Here is a 25,764-nt window from a genome sequence, read left to right as displayed (position 1 = left end):
GCTTCATGATAAAAAATATCATTGGGAAAAGTCTCCAATGCTGTAAGCAGCCACAAGGTGTCGCTGTTTAATTGCCATTAAATCTGCTTTTGTATTGACTGTGGACAGCATTGACACAGGGATCCTTCAGCAGGCAGCACGCACATCCTTACCTGCCAGAGCTGCTGTGGATCACTGCTGTGGATCGCTGCTGTGGATCACCGGAGCATCTCGCTGTCTCTCCCTCTGCAGGCTGCTGTGACTGACAGGCGACGACTCAATGAAACACAGCAACAAACTGAGGCTGCAAGACCCTCTCCTGTAGTTGTCTTTGCTGTTTGTCAGCCGTTGCAGCTGGAAGCGTAGAGAGAGAAGAAGAGCAGCTGCCAGACCGATGGAGAAGAAGCGAGGATCTCCTCATCAGTACGGTTCACTGGAGCGCACTGAATGGAGCAGAGACGGCAGCCAACCAGGTGATCTGATGAGCAAATGCTGTATATTTTTTACTTGTGCTGAGTTTAAAGCAGCCTTTCTGGCTCTTACAGTATCACTAAATCCTCCTGAGGTGCAATTGTAGAGTGTGTCATTTTATATTACCATGCCATTGCTGCAAGTAGTTACTGTGTCTTATCTTCTCTGTCAAGTAAACAGTGAATTTATATAAGAATATAAGGCTTCTAGTGTGTGTGTGTGTGTGTGTGTGTGTGTTCTGTAAATCCCCCATGTGTTTAACAGGTTTACTATAATTCTTGTGGGATTTTGTTTCATTTGGTCATTTTCAGAGCTGATAGAATCGATGTGTTTCTTTAGTGACAGTGCAGGCAGCAGCTCTGAAAATGTCGAGGATCCACAGGTGTCCATTGCGTGTGTGTGTGTGTGTGTGTGTGTGTGTGTGCGTGTGCATGTGTGTGTGTGTCTGTGTGCATGTGTGGGTCCTTGCTTGAGTAAAGTTGAAGTGAGGGTCCGTTACTTAGTGACCCACATGTAGGGCGTAGAAAGACACTGGCAGCATCTACCGTCACCGCTCGATAGACTGTTAGAAGTCCATGAAATGGTTTGTCTTATTGTGTTTCTCACTGTTAATGCCACTTCTACAACTACAGTTATTTTTTTTTATAAACATAATTTCGTGCATGAATAGTTTGATCTACAAATCTATGAGTTTATTTAGTTTTTTATTATATAAAACAGAAAAATCCTGCCTCTGGAGATGCCAAACACAAGAATTTCTGACATTTTTTACTAAAAAAAAATAGCTTAAATGAATGATCATTTAGTATGATTAATCAAAAAACTGCTGTTATTGTTATTTCAGCTCTCATTGCTTGATAAAAGTGTGTGAATAACGGTGTGATTCTGTGCCCTCTGTCTATTATTTCATCTACACTAAACATCTTTACTCTCCCTTAATTCACCTCACTCCTCCTTCCTATTTTGCCCCACCTCTTGTGCTCATTCTTCTCATCCTCTTTCCCCCACTTTTTACCTTTTCGTCTGTAATCTGTCTGAACTGCCTCATTAGGTGCAAAGCACACAGTGGCATGGTAAAAGAGAGGATTGGAGTCAGACAAAAGAGCGTAAACTGAGCTCATAATGTAATTCGTATCTTCGGGGGTTTGGATAAAGGGTCGGGGGGACGTGGGGTGAAATGAGGAGAAGCGATGTGAAGTGAGAAACACTTACTGAGAGAGAGGGAGAAAGGAGAGAAGGTGTAAAGGAGGGATCATTTCAGATGGGGGTTATAGTGATGAGTCATAACTGCTCAGTGGCTGAATAACCTGTCCTAGCGAGCCTCTGCAGCAGAACATGTTGTCTCCAATAGTCTAAGAATATACCAAACAAAACCTGTGACATCATGCTGTGCATTTAATAGATTTGAACCCAGGTGATGGTCCAGTATTTAATTCAGATACACGCTTGTAGCGACTGAGATGTGATTTTGTGTCAGTGGATGCTGGTGCTTAAAAATACAACAATTCATCTGATGTATAAATCTGGTGTAACTGCTGCTAAATTACCATCCAGCGTCTTTACATCTTTAATGTAATGTGCAGCATGCAGTGTGAATAATGCGGTGCTTTCTGTCTTTCTTTCTAATACCAACCCTTACCTGTATTCTAGCCTGAAACCCAAAACCAAACATGAATCCTAAAGCTCCCAAGTGACCACCCCTCCACTGCCACCAGTTGCAGCCTATAATTAATGCTTGGGTAGTTTACACCCTACACTAGCCTTTTATGTTCTCATGAAAAGCTGGTGAAGTGATGCTCTTGCATCAGAGAGTTCAGTGTATCTTTGTTAGAATGCAGCAGTCCCTTTATACAGCAGACATTTCTGCTTTTCATGGCAGAGAAAGCACAGTTGGAACAGCAGCTACAGCAATGCACCAATTGTAGCTTGGGTTGGAATATGTGCTGTGAATAAAGTCTATTCAGCTGTTTGTCAAGTGCAACAGCTGACTACATTTTAGTTATGGACAGAGACCAGCTTCAGGAGTGTATGATAAGCTAAGCTTATTACCTCCTGGTTCCCACTCCATAGTCAGGGCACAGACATAGAAGCGCAGTTCTGATCTTTTAGCCTAACTCTAGTCTGATAAAGCAAATTAGTATATTGGCCCATAAGACAAACTATTCTTTTAAAATCAGACAGAAGCCACAAGTTGCTAAGAAATATGGGTTACATGGCTACATAAAAGCTCACACAGCAAAATGTGCACTGTTAGTTCAACAACAAACACTTCATCCATTTGAAAATGTATATATTGGCCTACACTAGACTATAAAAACATCAATTATTTTACAGAGCTCTGCTGAATATTTTAAAATACATGAACATATTCCAAAAAAAAAAAAAAATACTAATTTCCGTGTCTTCTGTAAAACACTTAGAACCTGTAATTGTTAATTCACTGAAAAATTGTGATTTTAATATATCACAATTTCACAAATATTTTCTTTTTATTTTATAGATTAAACTGTTATATTCAAATTTAACACTGTAAATATATTTCAAAATGAGATGTTCTGTAATTTTAAATAAGTCTTAAATGAGAGATGTCCTTTATAATTACAGAACACATGTAAAAGTTAACGCCGTCATTGTATTTTTTTTCACACTGACTAGAGTTGCTACCATATTAACGCTTTAGGGACTGTAAATTTCACTCCATATTTACGTCCTGTAGAGTTGCTTTTGCATTTTAAAACCACTGTAGGGAGTTACTTTCTGAGGACACTTCCACACAGTACATTTTTTTCTTTTACAAAAAAGACCAGACTGGGCAGCAATCCAAAGAACAGCAATAACATGTTGTCCCAGCAATAAAACCAGTCCTCAGTAGCAGAGATCACACATGATGGCAGTGTGGCACTGAACTGCCCACTGCAGTTAAGGTCTTCTTCTTAAACACAGGCATGTTGGATTTCTGTGAGTAACACCAGCTGTTTTGTGAATCAACTGTGTAAATATGTTTGCAGAATATGACATTTGAATCCCTGTACAAGCACCTGCTCTTTATGAGGAATAGTTGAAAGAGCTGAAATGATGCTATAAATCAAAGTGAATATAAATTCTTATTTTTGAGCCAGAAACAATATTTATCATTAGAAATTACACTTGTTTGCTTCTGTTTTATGCATTTTAATTTCACTCCTATTCATCTTTATTGTACTTCTTTTTTTAAGTATATATTTTTAATCCCATTACCATTTTATTACTCAGTTTGGTCAGTGCTTTCTCCTCTCAGGTGTCAAGGTTGTCTTGCTACACTGACGTCAGCCACATTTGTCATAGTAACAGACTACAGAGTGTCTGTGGGATGATGTCTCTCTGTATTTCTGGATCGCTGTTTGTCTGTCATACCAAGCAGACTGCACTTGTAAGCCCCCAAACAAAGCTCTAACGCCAGCAGGAATGTCAATCCATGTAAACTGGCAATTATCACCGAGCATGCTTAATGCTTTCCATGCTTTTCTTCTAGCCTGGAGTCATGTAATCTGAGTTTGAATTATGATATACACTTGTCTTCTTTTCTGACGATTTGTTCCCCATGTGCGCGCAGAAGATGTTTCTTTACTGCACTTTGAATCCAGGCAGTTCTACCTTCCCTAAGGCTAAATGAGACTTGAATAGAGATTACATACTAAAGCTCTACTTTGTAATGGTGTGTGTATAGAAAAGGATTTAAAGGCCTCAGGAGGAGTCACAGACTGACTGTCAGTGCTGGTACTGGTTTCTCCCTGGTTATGTCCATCTTAGCTCCCGTGTGGTGCAGATGTCTGCAGGGAATTAACTTTTATCAATGACCACTACAGTGCAAAGTGGAACAATTCAAGAGCAGGAAGATTTGATTCCCTTCAAATATAAAGTTGCAACTATCATTACAGGTCAACCACACTTGGATCTCAGGGTAAATACAAGCTTATATGCCACTTTATTAGGTACACCTGTTCACTTGCTTGTTAACACAAATAGCTAATCAGCCAATCGCATTGCTGCAACTTAATGCATTTAGGTGTGTAGACGTGGTCAAGACAACTTGCTGAAGTTAAAATCGAGCATTAGAATGGGGAAGAAAGAGGATTTAAGTGACTTTGAACATGGCAAGATTGTTGGTGCCAGGCAAGTTGGTCTGGGTATTTCAGAAACTGCTGATCTACTGGAATTTTCACGCACAACCATCTTGAGGGTTGATAGAGAATGGTTCTGAAAAAGAGATGGTGAACAGCAGCTGTGTGGATGAAAAATGCCTTGTTGATGTGAGAGGTCAGAGGAGAATGGGCAGACTGGTTGGACATGACAGAAAGGCAACAGTAACTCAAATAACCACTTGTTACAACCAAGGAATGCAGAAAACCACCTGCGAACACACAACACGTACAGCATTAAAGAAGATGGGCTACAGCAGCAGAAGACCACACCAGGTGCCACTCCTGTCAGCTAAGAACAGGAAACTGAGGCTACAATTTACACAGGCTTGCCAAAATTAGACAATAGAAGATTAGAAAAAAGTTGCCTGGTCTGATGAGTCTCAGTTTCAGCTGCAACATTCAGATGGTCAGAATTTGGCTACTTCCAGCAGGACAATGCACCATGTCACAAAGCTCAGATCTTCTCAAATTGGTTTCTTGAACATGACAATGAGTTCACTGTACTCCAGTGGCCTCCACAGCCACCAGATCTCAATCCAGTAGTTAATCTTTGGGATGTGGTGGAACGGGACATTGGTATCATGGATGTGCAGCCGACAAATCTGCAGCAACTGTGTGATGTTATCATGTCAATATGGACCAAAATCTCTGAGGAATGTTTCCAACGCCATGTTGAAAGTATGCCGCAAAGAATTAAGGCAGTTCTGAAGGCAAAAGGGATCCAATCTTTTGCTAGCAAGGTGTACCCAACAAAGTGGCCAGTTAGTGTATGTGTTTCTCTTTATGTAAATGATCACAACATCTGTTTAAAGAGAAGGCGGTTCCAGTTGTTTGATTCAGCAGCTTGCTGGTGTATTTGCTTGCAGTGCAGCTGCTTCTGCTGCTCTCTGTGTGCTGTTGCTACACTATGTGAAATGCTTTGATGTCATTTTGTGTCGCGCAAATATTTCAAGGGACCTTGGGACAGATTCATTAACAAGTATCACAAAGCCATGTGGAGCAAGCCCATGCATTGTTGTAGAGTCATGAGGATAGGCTGCAATTATATATTGTTTGCTTTATTTTCTTTAGCTGAATTGTTATGATGAAATATCTGTTGTGTTTGAAAGGGTGCAGTGAAAAAGGAGACGGACAGGGAGCGATGTGGGGAGTGAATGTGACAGACATCCAGCCGTCAAGACACCCTGTGCAATATATGATTATTTAATCTGCATGAAAGCAGAGCTGCTGTGTGCGCCTTTTGCAAAAGACTGACGATCAAATAATTACAGTGAACCTCTTTCTTAAGCCGAATGTGGCCGTGTTGAGTACTGACAGCCACACTGGCTTATTTCCTGAGCTGACTTGCCAACTCGGGTCTATGCAATTAAACTCTTTGTGCACGTGTGTGTGTCTAAGTGTGGGGGGACAGCCATGTGAGTCATGCCAACCACTGACATGTGGTAATTTGGCTGTGACACTCTGCTCCTCATCAAGCAGCAATTTCAAACTGCATCTGCTGCAGCTGTTCATACGGTTTAAAATGTAGATTCATATGCAATTATTGTTCTGCGCTGCCAGATTGGATCATTTTTGAAAACTCTTGAGAGCGTCTCGAGAGTTGCCTGCCTGTCTCTGTGTTGCATCGCCAATCCAAGAAATGCAAACTAGATTTAATAAAGAAAATGGTCTAAATATTCAAACAGATATGTTGCATAATTGTCCAAAAAAAAGGTCATTTACAAGATCCAGCAAGACTAAAAGCTGTCCTTCTCTTTCCCTCTGTCAGAGGACGACGTGGTGTCCATGGCTGACTCCACAATCACTGTGGACGACATTGAGGGGGAGCTATTCAAGATTGAGAGGATCAAGGATGTTCTGGTCAGGAGGGAGTCGGAGCTCAGATACATGTGAGTTACTTAACAAAAACGCTGCTTTCATGGTGTCCTGACTGCTTTTCGTAGTGAAATGTTTAATATACGAAACACAGATTCCTTTACTGTATTCGATGCCACTCAGATTCCGGTGAGGTTATTTTTGCACTGTTCGGGTCTGCTAATATAAAATTGAAGAATGAAATAAAAACTGGAGACTCTTGTTGTTAGATCCTTTCCTATAATTGTGCAGAAATGCTAAATTCTCATCTCTGAATAATACAAAAATAGATGTTTTACTTAAGCTTAATTTTATCTTTAAACACACTGAGGTGTGGAGGCTTCATTTACAATATAACTGAGTAAGACAATAAAAGACAAATAAGAAATTTGGATAAGAATTACAAAAAAAAATTAAAGGCAAGATTAGTAAAGTAACAACAGCAATAATAATTAAAGCTTTTACATTTTAAAAACCAAATAAAAAAAAAGAACAATTGGGGATGAAATAAGACAAAAATAAAAAGTTAAATTACTCTAAGGTCAAAAATCAGTCAAATTTTGTATAGTTCTACAGGTTATTCTAAGTTGCAGGTCCACAGTGAGAAAAATGAATTTTCCAAACATAGAAAAATGTTACAAGCCCACTTTAAATGGCAGCAATGAAGTAATGTAATGAGATAAATAAACATAAGTAGGGCCTAGTGTCTGTTAACACTTACAGAGATGGCGGGCCAACCAACCTTCACTCATAGCAGCGATGGCAAGATTATCATAATCGGTGTGTAATACATCAATCCAAGACCCAGCGGAACATTGTCAGACCTGGATCACCATTTTAATCACTTGCTATAAGCTGTACTGTCTGCCTCAGCTATGCCCATCTTTGCTGAGCACAATCTTAAACTTCCCGTTACCACTGAAATGTTGGACATTCTAACCTATTGTTGGTGATGAATTATAGGGCAAGCTGAGTTAAGCTTCCTTGGCAATCCAAATTTTAAATCAAAGTGATGCATCAGTCTAGCCTGGAGCGGCATGAGTAACATATCAAACTGAAGTTGTAGCCTGTATCTTATTGCGTTTAGTAACGGATGCCTACAAAGGTCATGAGGAAAAACGTCTGGCTTCTGTATGTCTGAATAAATAAGTTCTCCAAAAACTGCCAAAACAGCCAATAAAAGAGAAGCAAGCACCGTGCCAGAGAATGGCAGCATTTGGGCATTTCTGGCCAATTTGAAAGAGCAAGAGCAGTTCAGATTATTTCAGATATTTCTCAATACAAGAATACACCTGAGTATCAGTGACACATCTCATGGCACTATAGCCCTTCGTTCTCTCTCCTCATTTCTCTCCATCGCATCCTCCCTCCTTCCCCCGAGCTGGCCCCCATTAAAATTTCAATGGCTCCACCTTGGCTTCCACTAAGCAGGCTAATGCATGGATATTTATTCATATAGTCCTCTGAAAGATAGGCAGTAGCAGTGCTCAGATGGCAGGGGGAATGTGAGGAATGGTGTGTGCGGAGTAGCAAGAAGCAAGAGTCAAGCAGACAAAATGGGAGAATGATGGACTGGAGGGGAAAGAGGTGGAGGGGTAGAGGATGGAGATGGAGACTAGAGTCACGATTTGAATCTCCTTTTTTTTTCTTCTTTTCCTCAGCAGTCCACAAACAAACAAATCCCAAGGGTTGTTTATTTTTTTCTGGTAAGATAAACAGAGTGTATCATTTGTATTCCTCATGGCCATTCCTCCACCTACACATCTAAGGAAAGCATCTTCCATGACAGGTAGATGAGCAGCTTGGCGAAGCTTTTACTCTGCTGACAATAATGTGTATGAATGCGCAGTGCCTGAAAGTTATTCAACCCCTGGAAGTTTTCATCTTTAATTGCTTTTCTACATTGAATCATGGTCAATTAAGGAAGGCCACCAAAACACCTATGAGTTCTCTGAAGAAGTTACAAGCCTCAGCAGCTGAGACGGGACAGACTGTGTCTACAAAAACTGTTGACTGTTCCTCACCAGTCAAAGACGACAACATTGCTGAAAAAAGCACATAGTAAATCTTGACTAGAGTTCACCAGAAAGAATGTGGGAGACTGCAGACAACTGGAAGAAGTCTCTTTGGTCTGATGAGATCAAAATTGGTCTTTATGGCCATCAGGCAAGACACAAACACACCATCCACACTGTGAAGCATGGTGGTGGCAGCATCATAGTTAGTGGATGCTTTCAGCAGCAGGTCCTGAAAGGCTTTTAAAGGTAGTAGGTAAGATGAATGCAGCAAAGTATGGAGAAGTCCTGGAGGACAAACTGCTGAAATCTCTAAGAGAACTGTGATTTGGGAGGGAAAAAAAGGTGTTCTAGTAGGACAATAACCTAAAACATACAGCCAAAGCTACATAGAAATGGTTTAAAGACATTTAGCTAAGTCAGATCCAGCTGAGAATTTGTGACTGGCACAAAAAAAAAAAAAGAAATTGACTGTGATTCAATGTTGAAAAGAAAATAAAGGAGAAAACTTCTGAGGGTGCCGAATACTTTTTATAGGTACTTTACATGACCTTGTGCGAGCCAGGATGTGTGCTTCTTAATAAAGCTCAGTTGCTAGGATACAGGCTTCACATAATTACCTTTAACCCTGGTGATTAAAGCACGAGGGTCTTCCACCTTACTGTCAGTAATGATCCACTGACACTGATTCCAATGAAGGGCCACTGAAAGAGCATAATACAGACAGAGGCAGAGTGAAAGCTATCTGGCTCAGACATGCCTCAGGGATTTCTGTTAGGAAAAGATTGGGCCGTCTCCTGTGTGAAATTTAAAATCAATATCAAGCATTCTCTGTTTGAATTTCATTTTTTACTAGTATAGTAAGTATACTGCCATCAACCGTCATAGATGTATTTTTAGGTTTCATCTCAGGTTTTCAATAGGGTTGTGGTCAGGTGATTACGATGATGGTAGCCACATCATGATATTTTGGTCATCTTATTCCCATAGCAACCAACTAGTCAATGTAGTTTTGTGCCGCATGAGATGGTGCTTTGTGCTGCCTGATAATTTTATTTAGGAGGGCACAATTTTTCTTTATATCATGGTAGGAAATGGTCACTTAGGAGCTCCACGGGTCTTGAGGAGGTCATTTTGACACCCACAGGGACATTGAAATGACCTGCAAGCTCACTTCTCAGTATTACAGCCTTGATTCTGACACCTCTTTGCTGACTTTGCAGCCTTATTGCCTTCCAGCTGTCCAGAACTCCATCTGTTTTGACCATTTAGTGCAGCACAATATCCTTTTGTAAATAGAACAGTTTGAAAATTAGTCTTCATGTTTTTATAAGCTCCCTGAAAAGCTTTCTTCTTGTGGGCTTTGGTTAGTGGCTGGTTAGTGGCAGCTTAAAGGCAGCTTTATGCAAAAACACTGTATTATCCTGCTTCAAGCATTTCTTGGAGCTCCAAAGACATCAGCAATACCTGTTTACTGCTCAAAAGTACCCTTTTTACAGATGCTTTTAATACAGTTAATTTGTCTGAAAGCAACTTTGCTTAATATGCTTTTCTTGGACGGAATTCATCTATGCTGTGAGTCACTCATCTTCCCATTGTGCATTGAAACTTTGACTTGTTTAATTATGTGAAACAACCTCCTTCAGTGGGTTTACTTTAAAAAAAAAAAACTCACCTTGCAAATGAATTACCAACCCCGTCTGAGATTAAAACCAAAAATATAATCAGCAAAAACGTTCACTGTCAAAAAACTAAAAAGAAAATGTTCATTTCAATGAAATGAGTCATCTGCACAAAGACTTGGAAAGCACTGTCAAGTATAAAGGGATCTGATATACATCATGCACAGTAAAGAGTGTGTTTATTTTTGTGCCATTGTGTCCGAGCAGGATGGATGACATCCAGCTGTGCAAAGAGATCACCCGTCTGAAGAAGGAGCTGCATAAACTAGTGTCAATACCAGGTAGGATTTTTTTGAATATTAATGATCGATGATGAGACGCAACAATAGACAACATTACAATGACTGCCATTTGCATGTCAAGTTGCAGTTGATATCTATCGGGCTGCCTTATAATGGCACAGTGAAGTTGACCCGTGACCTCTTAGATATAAAACGTCATCAGTTTATCATTTTATCCTATTAGTCATTTGTGCAAAAATGTTATCAAAATTAGCATTTGAATTTTGAATTATGGCGAAAAACATGTTTTCTGAGGTTCACAATGACTTTTAACCACCAAAATCTGATCAGTCCATCTTTGACTCAAAGTGAACATTTATGCCAGATTTTTAAAAAATTACTCCGGGCACTGAAGAGTTATTGGTTCACAAGAATGGCACATACAGACAGACGGATAATTAGACAACAGTTCTGCAACCATAGCTGTTACCAGCATGGAGGCATATAAACTGGTGGATAAGGTTATTCATTTTCTTGCCAAGGACTAGATAAGGTGATCAATTCTACTCACACATCTGTACATAAAGCTAGAACCAACAGGTTGTTGGAAACAATCAGACCAGCTGTTTCCAAAGTTCATGTCATATCTTGTTTTTTAGTCTATAAACAGAGATACAACCATAAACATGTAAAAAAAAAAAACAACAAACAAGGGACATCAGTTTAGCTGCTTGTCCAAAATGTCCGTGCTGCATTGTTTCGTTTATGTTTCTGTTAATAGACATATTTAACAAACAGAACAGAATGCGTAAAGTATTCACTGATTATAGCATCATTAAAAAATAGCTTAATTAGTTATTTTCCCCTGCTTCTGCTCTTTATGCTAACTTAAAAAAAATCTCTAACTATTCCTCTAAATATATTGATGGATGGATTTCCATATCTGAATATTCACTCACTTAATTTCACATTAATGTGACTGATACTTTCGTCTGTCTGTCTTATAGTTGTATTTTTATCCAACTGATGTTTAATTACATCATACATACATCACATACCTAATTTTGTAAATGTTTGTAAATGATAATGTCTAAATATTCCTTTACCCATGTTCTGTATTTCTATTCTTCTTATGTTTTTTTTATATTAATTAAATATAAATGAAAGTAGACAACATAGGACATACTGTGGATACTCAGATTTCTTCCTCTTTTCTGTCCCAGATAATGATAAGTCCAATGATGACAGACAGAAGGAAGAAGAACTACTGCAGCAGATTCACAAGTTGGTGGAGACCAGAGATTTCCTTGTGGATGATGTGGAGTTTGAACGACTCAGGTGCGCTTCTGTCTCTATGGTTTCATAAAGACTATATAAATCCTTCAGTTGTCTGAACATGTGTAGCTTGAATGAATAATAAATGAGATCAATCCTACTGCTAATACAGCACCACCAAACAGAGATGCAGTGCACACACAGCAGCCATGCTTCTCATGGAAATGACTACGGGGGGAAAGGTTGGAGATCCGTTTTTCTTACACAGACGGACACATTCTTGGTTGTCATTAATGTTGATAAATTTGTCTCTCCATTCCGTGTGATACATATACACGTCTTATCAAAGTGGCCCCATTGCTCGCTATGAAAACACCGGAACGCTTCCAAAGTCACGGAGCTGTGAAAGACTGAACCAAGAGTGCACAGCAGAGAGCCATTTCAATTAAAGATGTGTCAGTGAACACTGCAGCACTGGTTAAAAAAATCAAGGTTCAGTGAGTCAACTGATGCAGAACAAGATTATGTAAATTCAAGACTATGTACAGAATTGATGCTTGGCTCTGATCCTGTCACTACTCATAAGGGAAAGAGAACAATACTAACTTTCCCCAAAGAGGAAACTAACTTCTGAGCTTACAGATGGGTTTCAGATGGATGAGGTCATGAGTACTGCAGTCCTGCAGCAAAAGAATGACCAGAGAAGTGATGGTTTAAACACACATGCGTGCTGGAGAAGTGTTACTGTAAGTGGACTCAATTTGAGCTGCCTGAACTGGCTCGCAGGTGTTTTTTGTAGCATTTATCAGGCAAACCAAACCTCTGAAATCCTGTCCAAATGTTACTGCCTCCTTTACTACATCCATCCATTATCTGTACACCGCTTAAGCCTCATTAGTGTTGCGGGGGTGGGGCCTGGAGTCTATCCCAGATGACTTAGGGTGAAGGCAGGAGACACCTTGGACAGGTCACCAGTCTGTCACAGGGCTACACATAGAGACAAACAATCACTCTCACATTCACGCCCACAGACAATTTAAAATCACCAATTAACTTCAGCATGTTTTTGGACTGTGGGAGGAAGCTGGAGTATCCAAAGAAAACCCACGCATGCACAGGGAGAACATGCAAACTCCATGCTCCCAAAGATCCCAGGCCAAGGTGACAGTGCTAACCACTGAGCCACTGTGCAGCCCCTGCTTTACTAGATTTTATACTAAATACTACAGGACAGGACCACAGGAAAGCAGGTTGTCTTGCATATTATATTTACCTCATGTAGACCTGTTAAAGTTTTCAGTTTCTTATTACAGTTTTTCTCAATTGATAAGACACTGTTCCTGAAAAATAGCTCACATTTCCCAACACACTGCACACTATTTTTTTATTTGAACACAGTTCACAAAGTACTGCACACTTGTGTCAAAAGCGCACTTTATTGTCAAAATCTGAACTTTGTTTTCAAAATTAAGACACGAAGCAAAACTAGGACACTGCACTGCTAAATACAAAACACTCTTCTCTCTGTGTTTTCACATGAAGTGTAAAAAAATGATACAGCCCTCAAACATGACAACTTAAACACAAAGGCATCCTATAAATGAATCAGAGGGGGCCATTGCAGTGCCTGACTGTACATTATAAAATAAAAATAATGTTAGACAATAAATACAGCACTGTATTGTACACAGTACAGTATGCAGATATTTACACCACGTCTGCATCAATTCTTTCAGCCTGGTCAGACCACAGGACCTCATCAGCATCACTAGCTGTGTTTTCTCTGGCCAGGGAACGTGGAAAGAAAGACCTAGTGTGTCTGATCCAGCCCAGAGAAAAAGTGTCCCAAGATGTTACTGTGTGCTGATCAAATTTGCATACAGTAACTAAAGACTAAGTCTCTGGGCACATTACAGTTTTTCTCAATTGATAAGACACTGTTCCTGAAAAATAGCTCACATTTCCCAACACACTGCACACTATTTTTTTATTTGAACACAGTTCACAAAGTACTGCACACTTGTGTCAAAAGCGCACTTTATTGTCAAAATCTGAACTTTGTTTTCAAAATTAAGACACGAAGCAAAACTAGGACACTGCACTGCTAAATACAAAACACTCTTCTCTCACTGTGTTTTCACATGAAGTGTAAAAAAATGATACAGCCCTCAAACATGACAACTTAAACACAAAGGCATCCTATAAATGAATCAGAGGGGGCCATTGCAGTGCCTGACTGTACATTATAAAATAAAAATAATGTTAGACAATAAATACAGCACTGTATTGTACACAGTACAGTATGCAGATATTTACACCACGTCTGCATCAATTCTTTCAGCCTGGTCAGGCCACAGGACCTCATCAGCATCACTAGCTGTGTTTTCTCTGGCCAGGGAACGTGGAAAGAAAGACCTAGTGTGTCTGATCCAGCCCAGAGAAAAAGTGTCCCAAGATGTTACTGTGTGCTGATCAAATTTGCATACAGTAACTAAAGACTAAGTCTCTGGGCACATTACAGTTTTTCTCAATTGATAAGACACTGTTCCTGAAAAATAGCACACATTTCCCAACACACTGCACACTTTTTTTTTTTTTTTTTTTTACAAATGCATCCTATAAATGACTCAGAGGGGGCCATTGCAGTGCCTGACTGTACATTATAAAATAAAAATAACGTTAGACAGAAATACAGCACTGTATTGTACACAGTACAGTATGCAAATATTTACACCACGTCTGCATCAATTCTTTCAGCCTGGTCAGACCACAGGACCTCATCAGCATCACTAGCTGTGTTTTCTCTGGAAAGAAGGACCTACTGTGTCTGATCCAGCCTTGACATGCATCAACAGAAGCATCACCACATGCCATGACCACTGATTGATAGAGATTTTCCCAAAGTATGGCTGCTGCTCATATACCTTCCACCTCCATGTAGACAAGAATTCTTCTATAGGATTCAGAAAGGGAGGATATGGTGGCAGAAAAACCACAATAACTTGAGGGTTCATATTGAAACTTTCCCGAATCAATAGTCCTCTATGAAAACTAACATTGTCCCAGATGTATTCATGTATCATCAGAATCCAACTGAAAAACTCTCTGGAACAAATGCACACAAAACACAGAAAAAGTCAGTCATGTAAACTTTCTGTAGTTTTACTAGCACTTGTGAACCAGAATTATACATTAGATTTTTTACAGTATTCTCAGAACATTTCTGACCGCTTGTATTGTTCCAATATAGACATGTCACTGAAGTGACAAACAACATTTACATACATGTAAAGTAAACCACAGTAAACCTGAAACCATTTACTTTATGCACCATCCTTACCATCTGCTGACCTTAACAACAGATTGCATTCTGAACAGCTAATTCTGTTTCCCCAGCAGGTTTTATAGTGTGCAGTTCATTGGCAAAAGTGTTTTCAGTTTTGGCCTGTTGTGTCTTAATTGTGACAGCAGTGGTGGAACAGTGTCCCAGTTCTGCTTCCTAGTGTTCACTTTTTGAAAAATGTGTGCTATGAGTTAAAAAGTGTGTTCAAATAAGCAAAAAATGTGTTCAGTCTTTTGCAAAAAAGGTGCAAGAGTTTTGGAAACTGTATGCAAACCATGAATAGTGTCCAATATTTGGACAGCAGTGTCCTGTTTTTGAGGAATGTGTGCAGTCAGTTGGTGGCTGTGTGCAGTGAATGGAATTTAGTGTCTTATCAGTTGAGAAAAACTGTAATTTCAAGTGTTTTTACCACAGGTTTATTCTGTATTATGGGCTCCAACAGTGCATGCAGCTGTCCTCTCAATGTTGTTTTTGGGATGTTTTGCCCTTGCATTACAGAGAAGTTAAATCAATCTGGTAATTTTACATTTTGTGCATTTTGCTGCAACCACGGCACATTGTTTGGTAATCTCTACAGGAAATAAATGAACCTCTGCTTACATGTTGGCCCTGTTGTTTTTGGTGTGAATGCTCTGTTCCTGCAGCGTCTCCATCCTCATGGGCTCTTTAACATCGCAGACAATTTCTGTGCCCTGACGGCTAATGTGACTTGACAGTGGACAAGCAGTTGTAGCATATAAAACATGTTTTTACGTTTAAATTTCTGTCCCCTCCAATCTTCAGATAGTGGATCAAACATTGTTAGATTGTAAGAACAACACTTTGTGTTGGCAGCTGACAGCGTGCTGTGAAAACGCTGAAGGGCTGCTGGGAAGGTGAGATGCAGGAAGCAGGAGAACAACGGTGTGGTTATGGATCGTGGAGAGGATGTGACAGCTCTCAAGGCCACGTTGTACATGCTGATAAATATAGAGATCTGTCTTTTGTTATTTCTCTCTTCTTTTCCTTATGACTGTCCTTCACAAAAAAAAATCTGTTTTCATTTTTTACCCATAGTTTTTATTTTCAAAACACAGTGGACACTATTACAACAACCTTGCTTTTTCTGTAACAGAACACACTCTATTAGATATCAGTATATGAGAAATATTATGTGACCTGGTGTATAGTGCCACATAAACACCACGCAGGTCCAAATACTCTACACTACGACGCATCCAGGGCTCTCTTCATATAAAAAATGTGGTTGTCAGGTTTACTGAATTTATCAATAGAACCTCTCGGAGTACATTATCTTTTGCCAGAAGATCTAACTGCCAGAACTGCATTAAGTCTCTTATCTAGTAGGTGTCTGGGGAAGGTGTTTCATCTGTCTCCTTTAGTAAAATCAACCTTCTTGAAAGCAAAGAGGCAATGGGAATTAAAAGTACCCCAGGCACCTTTGGAAAGGCTTTTGAAATGTTTATTCAATACTTGTGGAACAGAGGACAATTCCAGAATGTGAAGTAGAGATCATTTCTTTAACAACTGCATCATAGAGGTCATGATCAGAGTATATATATTTTTTGTCCAGCCTCTGTTTTGTGAAAGCAATGAAAAGCTTTTAATTGCGCTTTGTGTATTCATGTATTCCCATGTATGTGCTACCCATCTCTATTCATTTCAACAGGGAGAAAGAAGAAGACAAAGAAATGGCAGATTTTCTGAGGTCCAAATTCCCCATAAATATGAAGAAGACAGGTATTTCATGAAAATGTCAAACAATAACAGCTAGTTTAAAAACAGTCTAGAGGAGATATGCAGTTGCTCAACTTATTTCCCCTTGAGGTTTTTAAATGAGGAAGCTTTATACATCTGCTGACTGACTGACCGTATAATAGAAATAAGAGTTTTGAGGCTTTGCTTCAGACCTGTCTGAACAAAAGACGTGTTTATTGTAAACTCATTAATTATCTGAGCTTTTTTATGTGTTGGCATACCTGAGTGTTCAGGCCTGTGTGTGTACATAAATGAGGATGTCACTGTTTTTTTTTTTTCTCCATTTTTTTCCTCACAGTGTGTTTATTCTATCTTTCAGGTGTACCAACCAGAAGGGCGACAACCAGAGCTCAGCAGACCTCTTCACCCTTCACCAAGACAGGCCTCACCTTCCTGAAGGAGTGTTGCGGCTTTACGTGCTCCATCATGTAGACTAGTGCCAAAATACTCCCACTGCTGGGCTGGCAAAAAGAGCCACCGACCAAAATGGCCAATCCACAGGAGTCAGTATTTCCAGTTAATTAGGCCCAAGAAAGGCTTTGAAGCATGGATGGAGAGTTGCAAATTTTGCTGAAGATGATGTGGTGTGTTCTCCATCCCAAGGACCAACTTTGTCTTGTGTTTGGTTTCATGCTGAAACAGTATCTGACAGTTCTTTTTTCCCTCTCGTGTCTCTGCTTTTCACCCAAACCCAACAAGCTGTTCTTGCTTCTCGTTTTCAGACAAGAGTTGAAGAACGTAAACAGCATAGCACAAGCCATGAGTGTACAGTGTTCACTCTAATTGGACTCAACTAGCATGACTTGCCCACAAGTTTTAACTTTTAAAGAGTCTACAGAGCTGATAACTATCTCTTCATTATAACAGTAACTGTTTTGCAGGAGTCAGCAGGCCAGTCTAGACGCTGCTGGGACTTTATAATTAGCACTAAGGAGATAACGCTAATGAAACTGACATTAATGGAGAGCTCTGTTAGGATGAAGTTGCCAGTGATTTGACTCTAGATCCAAATGGGTATGACCTTTTGAAAGCGTAGTGGTTTGTTTGTTTCATGCTACATTTTCCTGTCATTATAGTCAGCTAATTTAGACCAACATCTCACTTTTTATATGTTGCAGTCCATTGATAATGGTATAGACTTCCATATTGTGCAATATGCTCTGTTGTTTTTCTAATTTGTAGAGAAACGACAGTATATTATACAGAAAATTTTGAGCGTTTTTTTGGTAACCCTCACTGATCATAAAGTTTTAGTTTTTGGCACTGCGCAGACAGACTGCTTTTAATAAAATATGTCTGATGGCTATTTTACAGGTGGCGCAGAAGACACATAACTTAAGAACACCAAGGAAAGACAATGATAACGCTGTTGTGTTATATTAAGACATACATAGATACATTTCTTTACCAGTGAAGTGGTATATATTGCATATCAGGTCTAGTGGCCTGCAGTGCCAGTCGAGTGCTAAACCATTTCATTTATGGAAGAATGCATATGCATGAGTAATTTAACTGCAGAGTGTCATAGGGATTTTTCACATCACACTCCATACAATATCCATCATATATGTGACACACTCCAATACGCACTCAAACATTGCGAAGCATTTTTATTTTCTCCTTTAATCTGCTGGCCAAGGACAAAGCGCTTTCATCCATTTCCACTATGCAGAAACATGCTATATTTGTTGCGACATTAAACTGAATCTTAATATGTATCAATAGAACATGTGGATGAAGCTCTTCAGTGGCTCATACATACAAGACATGCGGTGCAGGGATGTTGTGGCCAATTAAACTACGGTGCACATCTTTGTGTTGCCAAGAAGAATAGTCTCCATAGCAACCTTGTATAACCCATATCTTAACAATGAGACAACGAGGAAGGTTGGATGGATCGGATGAGATGTCACTTCAAAGGTGTGACAAAATCAAGTACTGTATGGAGCTAATGAACTAATGAAAGGCAGGCAGAATAACAGAACAATATGACTATTGTGATTTTCAAATCATCTGAAATCAGCTAGAGATGAAATAAACACAAGGGCATACTGAAGATAGAAGGTTTTTTTTATGACGATGCTGTTTGAAAGTCTAGTCAAATCTTTTTAATGAGTATGAATGATACATTTCTCAGTCTCAATCTTTCAGTTCATTTCTTATTCCCGTTTGATACAGAGTTCTGTTTTATGATTTCTTCCCAACTTGTCCTTGGGATTGATGCAGCTGTCTCTTCAGCTCAGTCTCTGGGTCTTTTGATATTCAGTCTTAGCACTTTCACAGAGGCTTTGGGTCACGCATCACTCAGCAACCATGTCTGATGTTGTCATTGAGATCCACAGGGGAAATAAATATGTGCCAATAATACTGAAATATTGTATAGTAAAGCTAATGAAGGTTTTTTTTTTTTTTTGTCAAAAGCTTAAGTGAAATGACTGCATAAAACCTTTTCCAACAACAGAAGTAATGCACATATTGAGCAGTGATTAGCTGACCTAGTACGAATTTGCAAATATAAATATCTTTTAAAATAATAAGATCATCAAAAATAATCCTTTTTTACAGGCCTTTTTAAATTGGGCCCTATGGTTGAGCTGCTCAGTGAATAATTAAAGCTTTTTGCCCTGACAAAGACCTTCATCTAATCAGTAGTATTTTATGTGCAGGGAATTTGAGTCTGTGGCATCTTTCTGTTTTGCAGTTTCCACAGTAAAAGCAGCTGCTCACACCAGCTGGACAGCATTGCTACATCTTCAGGCTGCGCAAATCAAATGGGGATTCAAGAATTACATAGAAGTGGCTACGTAGCCTCTTAGGGGAGACACAGTGGCGCAGGAGAGGGAGAAGATGATGTACGAAAAGAGGCTGAAGTGGCCGAATGTAGGGAGGGAGGAGGGAGATGAAGAAAAAGAGAGGAAAAAGCGAGTGGGAGGGCATAGAGTTAGAGGGGGTCTAATCTTCACTGTGAGTCATCCTTAGTGGAAACACTGCGAGTTCCCACAAGGGCAGCTGTCAGTGAACGCCACATGAAAAGGGCACGGCTGTCATTCAAATGCCATAATCAGGAACACCTTCTGCACAGCTCATGAGGAGATGCTGTCGATATGTTTGTATATGTGTGTGAATAATAAATGGATAGAATGTGTGACCGCATGTGTGCAGTGTGTGCACCTGTGCATGGATCTGTGCCTATAGGAACACAACAGTGATAATGAGAGGTGCTGCTGTCACTGCTCCATTACTATGGTTACTGTACTTCATGGTATAGTGTAACTTCTTGTTTCATTTGACTATGCCATATAACAAACTCCTGTGGATTCTGAAGCAAGGCTGCATGTGTTGTTAAACTGCTAAGGGGAGGAAGACTGAGGACCTTTTAGCGTGATGATCAGGGTACAGATTTCTTAAATGTTTTCAGGTAAAGCTGCAAATGAAATGAATAAAATCTAATCTAAAGATTCTGCCTCGTTATTCTAATAACATGTAGCAATTTTGAAACAGTCTTTTTAGATGTGTCACTGAGTTGTTTAATTAGAGTTTCCTGGAGAAAGAAATGTCCTGCAAAATATGAAAAGAATTGCATCAAGATTTTTAAAGGTTTTAAAGTAAACAGTACTTGAAAAAATAAAAAAAAACTAGACAGTAAAAACTTACTTTCTCTCACTTGTACAATGCAACAGCATGTAGTCTGCTTGTAGCCTGATGCCAAGAATTCAAAAATAGTTTGACTTAACAACAGTTAGATATTCATCTCTATGTATTAAATATGGAACATTAACTACGGGTCAAAAGCCAGAAGATGTTGTGTTCGTCAGTTTCCACGGCAAAAATCTAAGCTACAGCTGAGTCACCGACTGTATGTAAGCTGTATGTCAGTGAGATGAAACCCTGTCTGTGGGAGTGGGCCTATATTAAAACAGGGTTCCTATTCCAGCAAAATGCAGCTGAATCAGATATTTCTTAGCTCAGGAACAGCAAATTTACAAAGTTCAAAAAGGCGACTGGAGGTTACGGCTTAATTCACAGCCTTTAACTGTACAAATACACCTAAGTTTTAGCACTACAGCATCTTCATCAGACTTGAAGTGTGTGGGCCTGTATGTGTGTGTTCTGCTTCTGAGTGAACTTATCAAGGACTGAGATTATTCCTCTGCTGTCACCTGTTTCCTCTCATCTCTGTCCATTTACCCAGGACGTGCAAATTTTTTGCTCAGGTTGAAACATTGTCGTGTCTTTGTATCAGTTTGAGCAGTGCCTATTTTATTTAATGTTTGTACAAGGATCTCATTGTTCAGACATTTCCCCCAAGAACTTGTCCAGGAAAACCCATAAAAGTGGCTATACGTTCAAAATGTAGTCGTCATTTGGTATTCGAAGTTTCACTTTTTGAAAGAAGACTAAAATACGCAGTGGCTGAACAGACATCAGAAGGCTTTTCTGCTCTGTGCTGTTATCAGCTGCTCCAGCAGGACGGCAGGAGAATGAAAGACACAAACCTTTGCTCAGTGGAATGTATTCGACTATAATGAAGCTTCAGTAAATCCTTAGGCCTGTTTACTGGCCCAAATTATACAGGCATGTGTTTTTAATATTGTCAAATAGCACTATCTTCTTCTTCTTACAATGCAAGAACTTAATTCAAAATATGGTGGAGCAGTGTTCTCTCACAACGAAGGGGCTCTGGGTTTCCAACCTGCTTGTGAATTTGAGCGCTTCTATGTGGCATTCTCCCTGAACCTCTAAGAGTGTCCTACTCTGGGTGCTCTGGCTTCCTCTGACAGTCCAAAGGGATGGTTAACTGGTGGATCTAAATTGGCGGTGGATGTGAGCGTGCCCGGTTGTCTGTCTCTTTGTGTTGTGCCTGTGATGGACTAGGGAACTGTCTCGGGCGTAATTTAAGTTAGCGTGATTCCTCACAACACTTGCTCCAGATTGTGGTGGCCAGTCATAAACTCTGTCAGAGCCAATTTCAGATAAGTGCTTTTCGACCGAATAACTTCCACATTCACTCAGCCTTCATCCGTCAGACGAGGAGGCACAGCTGCCCCAAACTTCCTCGCATTCACCATCAATCTAAAGCTGTTCATGTGTTCAATTCCACTCCATCATGGCAGTAATGGTGGCAGCACCTACAAGCACTGCACTTAAATCACGTAGTGGGTTTGTCTATGTTTTTGTTCTCAGTGGTGTATACTTTTTAGCTATTACTCTTTGTATTGTTCCTCTCTCTTCTTGGCAACAAAAAGTGCATAAGTGAATTTTCAATTCATTGCAATAATTTGGGATACATGTATTTTAATTTATCCCAAATTATTGCTTAAAAAACATAATTGAACCCTGTTTATAGTTACATATGCTTGTAATCTGTGTGACACCTGACAACAAATATTACAAGAAGTAATTAAAAAAAGACATTTCTAGTGAATGCCCTTCCTTTAGTTTTACTAGGCATGCTCTTGTCTTTTATGTATGCTGTCATCTCAGTTGGATTCTCAGTTGCACGGTGATGAAAGCTGTCAGCTGTCAACCTAGTATGTTATTAACAAAGTGTCTGATGCAAGTTTCTCACTGCACAGAAAAGAAAAAAAAACAGACTGACGTAGTTATTTGAAGTTGTTAGAACTGAATTTAAAGCTCAGTAGGACTCCTTTTTTAATCTATGATGGTGTATTTAAGTGAGTGACTTCAGACACTGTAGTACTTAGAAAGGTTTATTTCTTTACTGGATGCAATAAGAAGCTCTGTTTAAGAAAAACATCTGCTTTGTCTGCTGTATCGTCCTTCAACAAGATGCCTGCTGAATCCAAGCTTCCCTCACATGCCGTCATTTTGTGTAACTTGATATTGACTGTGGTGCTCAGTATACTATGTATATTATATAGATAAATTAAATGAAAAGTGCAAATGTGAATCACCAACCCCTTTGTTTCCATGGATACCACAAGCACACAGTTACTGTACACATAGTCACAAAAAACCATATATACGTTCATTCCTCACTCGCAAGGCAAATGCTGAGATCTGTGGCTCAGTGAGATCAATTTAATATATCACACACCTCTACTGAATGATAAGTACTTCTATCTCATTTCTCACGTGGCACCATTAATATTTTTTCCATCATTTCCAGAGTGGAGCTTCTTTGTTACAGCACAGGATGTATGCACAAATTGCTGAAAATAACATAAATAACTAGAACTGCGCACAGTAAATATAACACAAAAAATAATAGGAGAATGGATGTATACAAATGTGTCTAAATACAGACTTACTAAACACAAGAGGATGTCATGTTGATGCTAAGAGGAAAATCTCCTCGTGCCGTTCTTGCAGTGGTGGATCTCTTATAAGGCACTTACTGGAAAAGTTCTTTGATCCCAGCAGGACCAGGACTATGTGTCCTGGCTAATTAACAGTCCACTGACATCCGAGTGCTGAGGATGCCAGCTGCTTGTGTGCAGGCAGTTGGAGTCAGCCTGCTTCCTATTCTTTCATGTGCATAACCATGGTGATGATTTCAACGTATAATCACAGAACGTATGCAGCGGATGATGACTCAGATGTCATATAATTGTTTTCGTCTCACCCTCTGTCAGTCTGTGTCATGCTGTGGTGTTTTACATCAACATATTGTTTCCGCCTGGCTCTCATCCATAGCCTGGTGTCATCTCTCTCCAGCTCAGGGATTTCTAAATGACAGCGACATTTAAAATCACGATTACAGGTAATGAGAGCGTGAACAGGACTAGCACCATGTTTCATTAACTCTCTCCTAAAGTCACCGATACAGGGAACAAAACTGATTTCCTCTCTTTTTTAAACTCTGAGTCACGCTTCAATCCACCCTCCCTTCCTCTCAATATATACTCAGAACACTCTCTGAACCAAATAATCAAATGATTACAATGCAGCAGGTTTCCAAGTCGTCCTCCCTGTTTAACTCCCTTGTCAGCAGCAATGTCATGCAAGTGTGGGTTTTCCTTGCAAAAGTAGCAATGACACAGTGTGACAGTTTGAGTTCCTTCAGCTCTGTGTGTTAAAAATGACCACAATACTCTTGTTTTCAGAAACGTTGCATCTTCTTGCCAACTCATTTTTTCCCTCCTTTTCACTCCTTCATTCTTCACTTGTTTCTAGTGAATGTTTGCTTATGAGCTAGAAATAATCGGACACCTGATTCTGCCCTTCACATCTATGGTCACTTCAGCATTCATCGCAGGTTAGGTAGCTTTGCTTACATGCCTGAAGTGAAACATTTTTTTCATTTTAATGCCAGCCCTGAATATAACATGACCAGATGAGCACTGCAGGGGGAACTTGCATGTAGAGGAATAGCACGCTGTTGCTCAGAACAAGATATGTGGATGGACCACTGATGAAGCTGCTCTGAAGCCTAAAAGGGCTGCATGGATATTTTAACACTGGATGGCTGCAGAATCACCTTAGAAACAAGCAATAAATTCACTCTTCGTCAAGATAATGAGGTACATTAGTGATAGAGTTGAGACCATATGAATGAAACAACTGCTGATGCTTTTCAATTTTCTGACAGACTATACAATCATCACCAAGGTATCATATGCCGGTAGGTCAGTACAGTTTTGTGAACATGACACTGGAGGTTTAAGGTTCGACCGAGCCATTTAAATGAACCTAAGAGTGCAGTGCAGGATTTTAAATAGTAATTTAAATGCCCTGTACAACAAGGATCAGCTGGACATTCTATTAGTCCCAAGCAACAGAAAAAAGACATCCTAAAAGCAGGTTGCAAGTCTCTGAAGTTGACTGAATAAACAGCTTAGGGCAGCACTTTGTTTACATCTTAGAAACTGAATGAATGAAAGCATTCATTTTAGTGGTGGGATGCGATTAAAATTCTTTTTATCTGATTAATTATAGGCTTTGTAATTAATAAATTTTGATTTATTGTACTTTTGTCAAATAGCAATAACTGACACAATTAGCAAAATTTTTCAATTAAATTAATTTTGGTAGATGACTGAATCCATGTACAGGCATATATGTATACTTAAACAACAATTATGTTTGTTTCATTTGTATTTATCTGTACATTTTTCATCTGTCTACCACATTCACAGATTACTGCAAAGTGAAAGTACAATTATAGCCACTATATTCAACATTTTAAGACTTTCTGTAAACTCAGGCACTTTCAGTGTCTTGTGTTGAACCTGACACCACAGGTCAAGCATTAAACAAATCAGAGAACAGGGAAGGTAAGGGATTCATATCAATATTTATTATCCACAGTACAGACCATAAAATCACAATCCTATTCATCTGAACGGAGTCTAATCTAATAGCTTCCCTCGCTATGCACAGGGGTCAGGTATCCGTGCACAGAAATTGCTACACAGCATCTGACTAACTGTGCTCCCCCCTCCACCACGCCACATCCTTATCCCAACTATCCTTGTCTTATGTCATGCTTTGCCTGTTGCGGGTTTGTTTTTTTTAGGTTCCTTCTCAAATTGAATTTCCCAACATCGGAGGTTTCATTTGGTACAATGAGCCTTTTTTTTCCCATTTACCCTCTGCTATCCCTACCCAGATCCCCAACATGTCCATTTTCTTTTTTTCCTCAAGAAAGGTGTGCGCAGCACTGCACAGCAGCCGGAGCTGTCATTGGCAGGGCAGCTCAAATGAAATTTCGTTGTATATGAAAGTGTGCAATGACCAATAAAGATTGATTGATAGATTGATTGAAGACCGATCGCGCATGAGCCCCATGAACAAAAGGTGAAAATCCCTGCACTCAAAAAAATGCCACTGCATATCAAATAGCTCGGCAATCAATTCACTTGTGCCTACAACCATCACATTTAAGGTCTCAGTGCTACTGGGAATCAAAGCTGATCATTACTCACCCACGGATCACAACAGGGAAGTGAATAAAACAAACAAAACAGCTTACAAAAACCAAAACAGTTAGTCTGCTTTCACACAACGCACACCCAGATCTTT

At 39.6% G+C, this 25,764-nt stretch overlaps 1 protein-coding gene across 1 annotated transcript; it reads left to right on the top strand.

Annotated features, from left to right (window-relative positions):
- Positions 1 to 133: 133 nt before the first annotated feature.
- On the top strand, positions 134 to 20,235 carry LOC111564256 (bMERB domain-containing protein 1-like). Its single transcript, XM_023263731.3, has 6 exons — positions 134 to 452; positions 6,400 to 6,520; positions 10,390 to 10,463; positions 11,627 to 11,741; positions 16,691 to 16,761; positions 17,099 to 20,235. Exons 1-6 carry the CDS (start codon positions 374 to 376, stop codon positions 17,209 to 17,211), a joined length of 573 nt encoding a protein of 190 aa, XP_023119499.1. The 5' UTR covers positions 134 to 373; the 3' UTR covers positions 17,212 to 20,235.
- Positions 20,236 to 25,764: the final 5,529 nt, after the last annotated feature.

The sequence above is a fragment of the Amphiprion ocellaris genome, chromosome 4 (genome assembly GCF_022539595.1).
Source record: "Amphiprion ocellaris isolate individual 3 ecotype Okinawa chromosome 4, ASM2253959v1, whole genome shotgun sequence".
In the NCBI taxonomy this organism is placed as follows: Eukaryota; Metazoa; Chordata; class Actinopteri; family Pomacentridae; genus Amphiprion; species Amphiprion ocellaris.
Note: the sequence above shows the minus strand (reverse complement) of the source record. Positions and strands in the feature narration are given on the sequence as shown.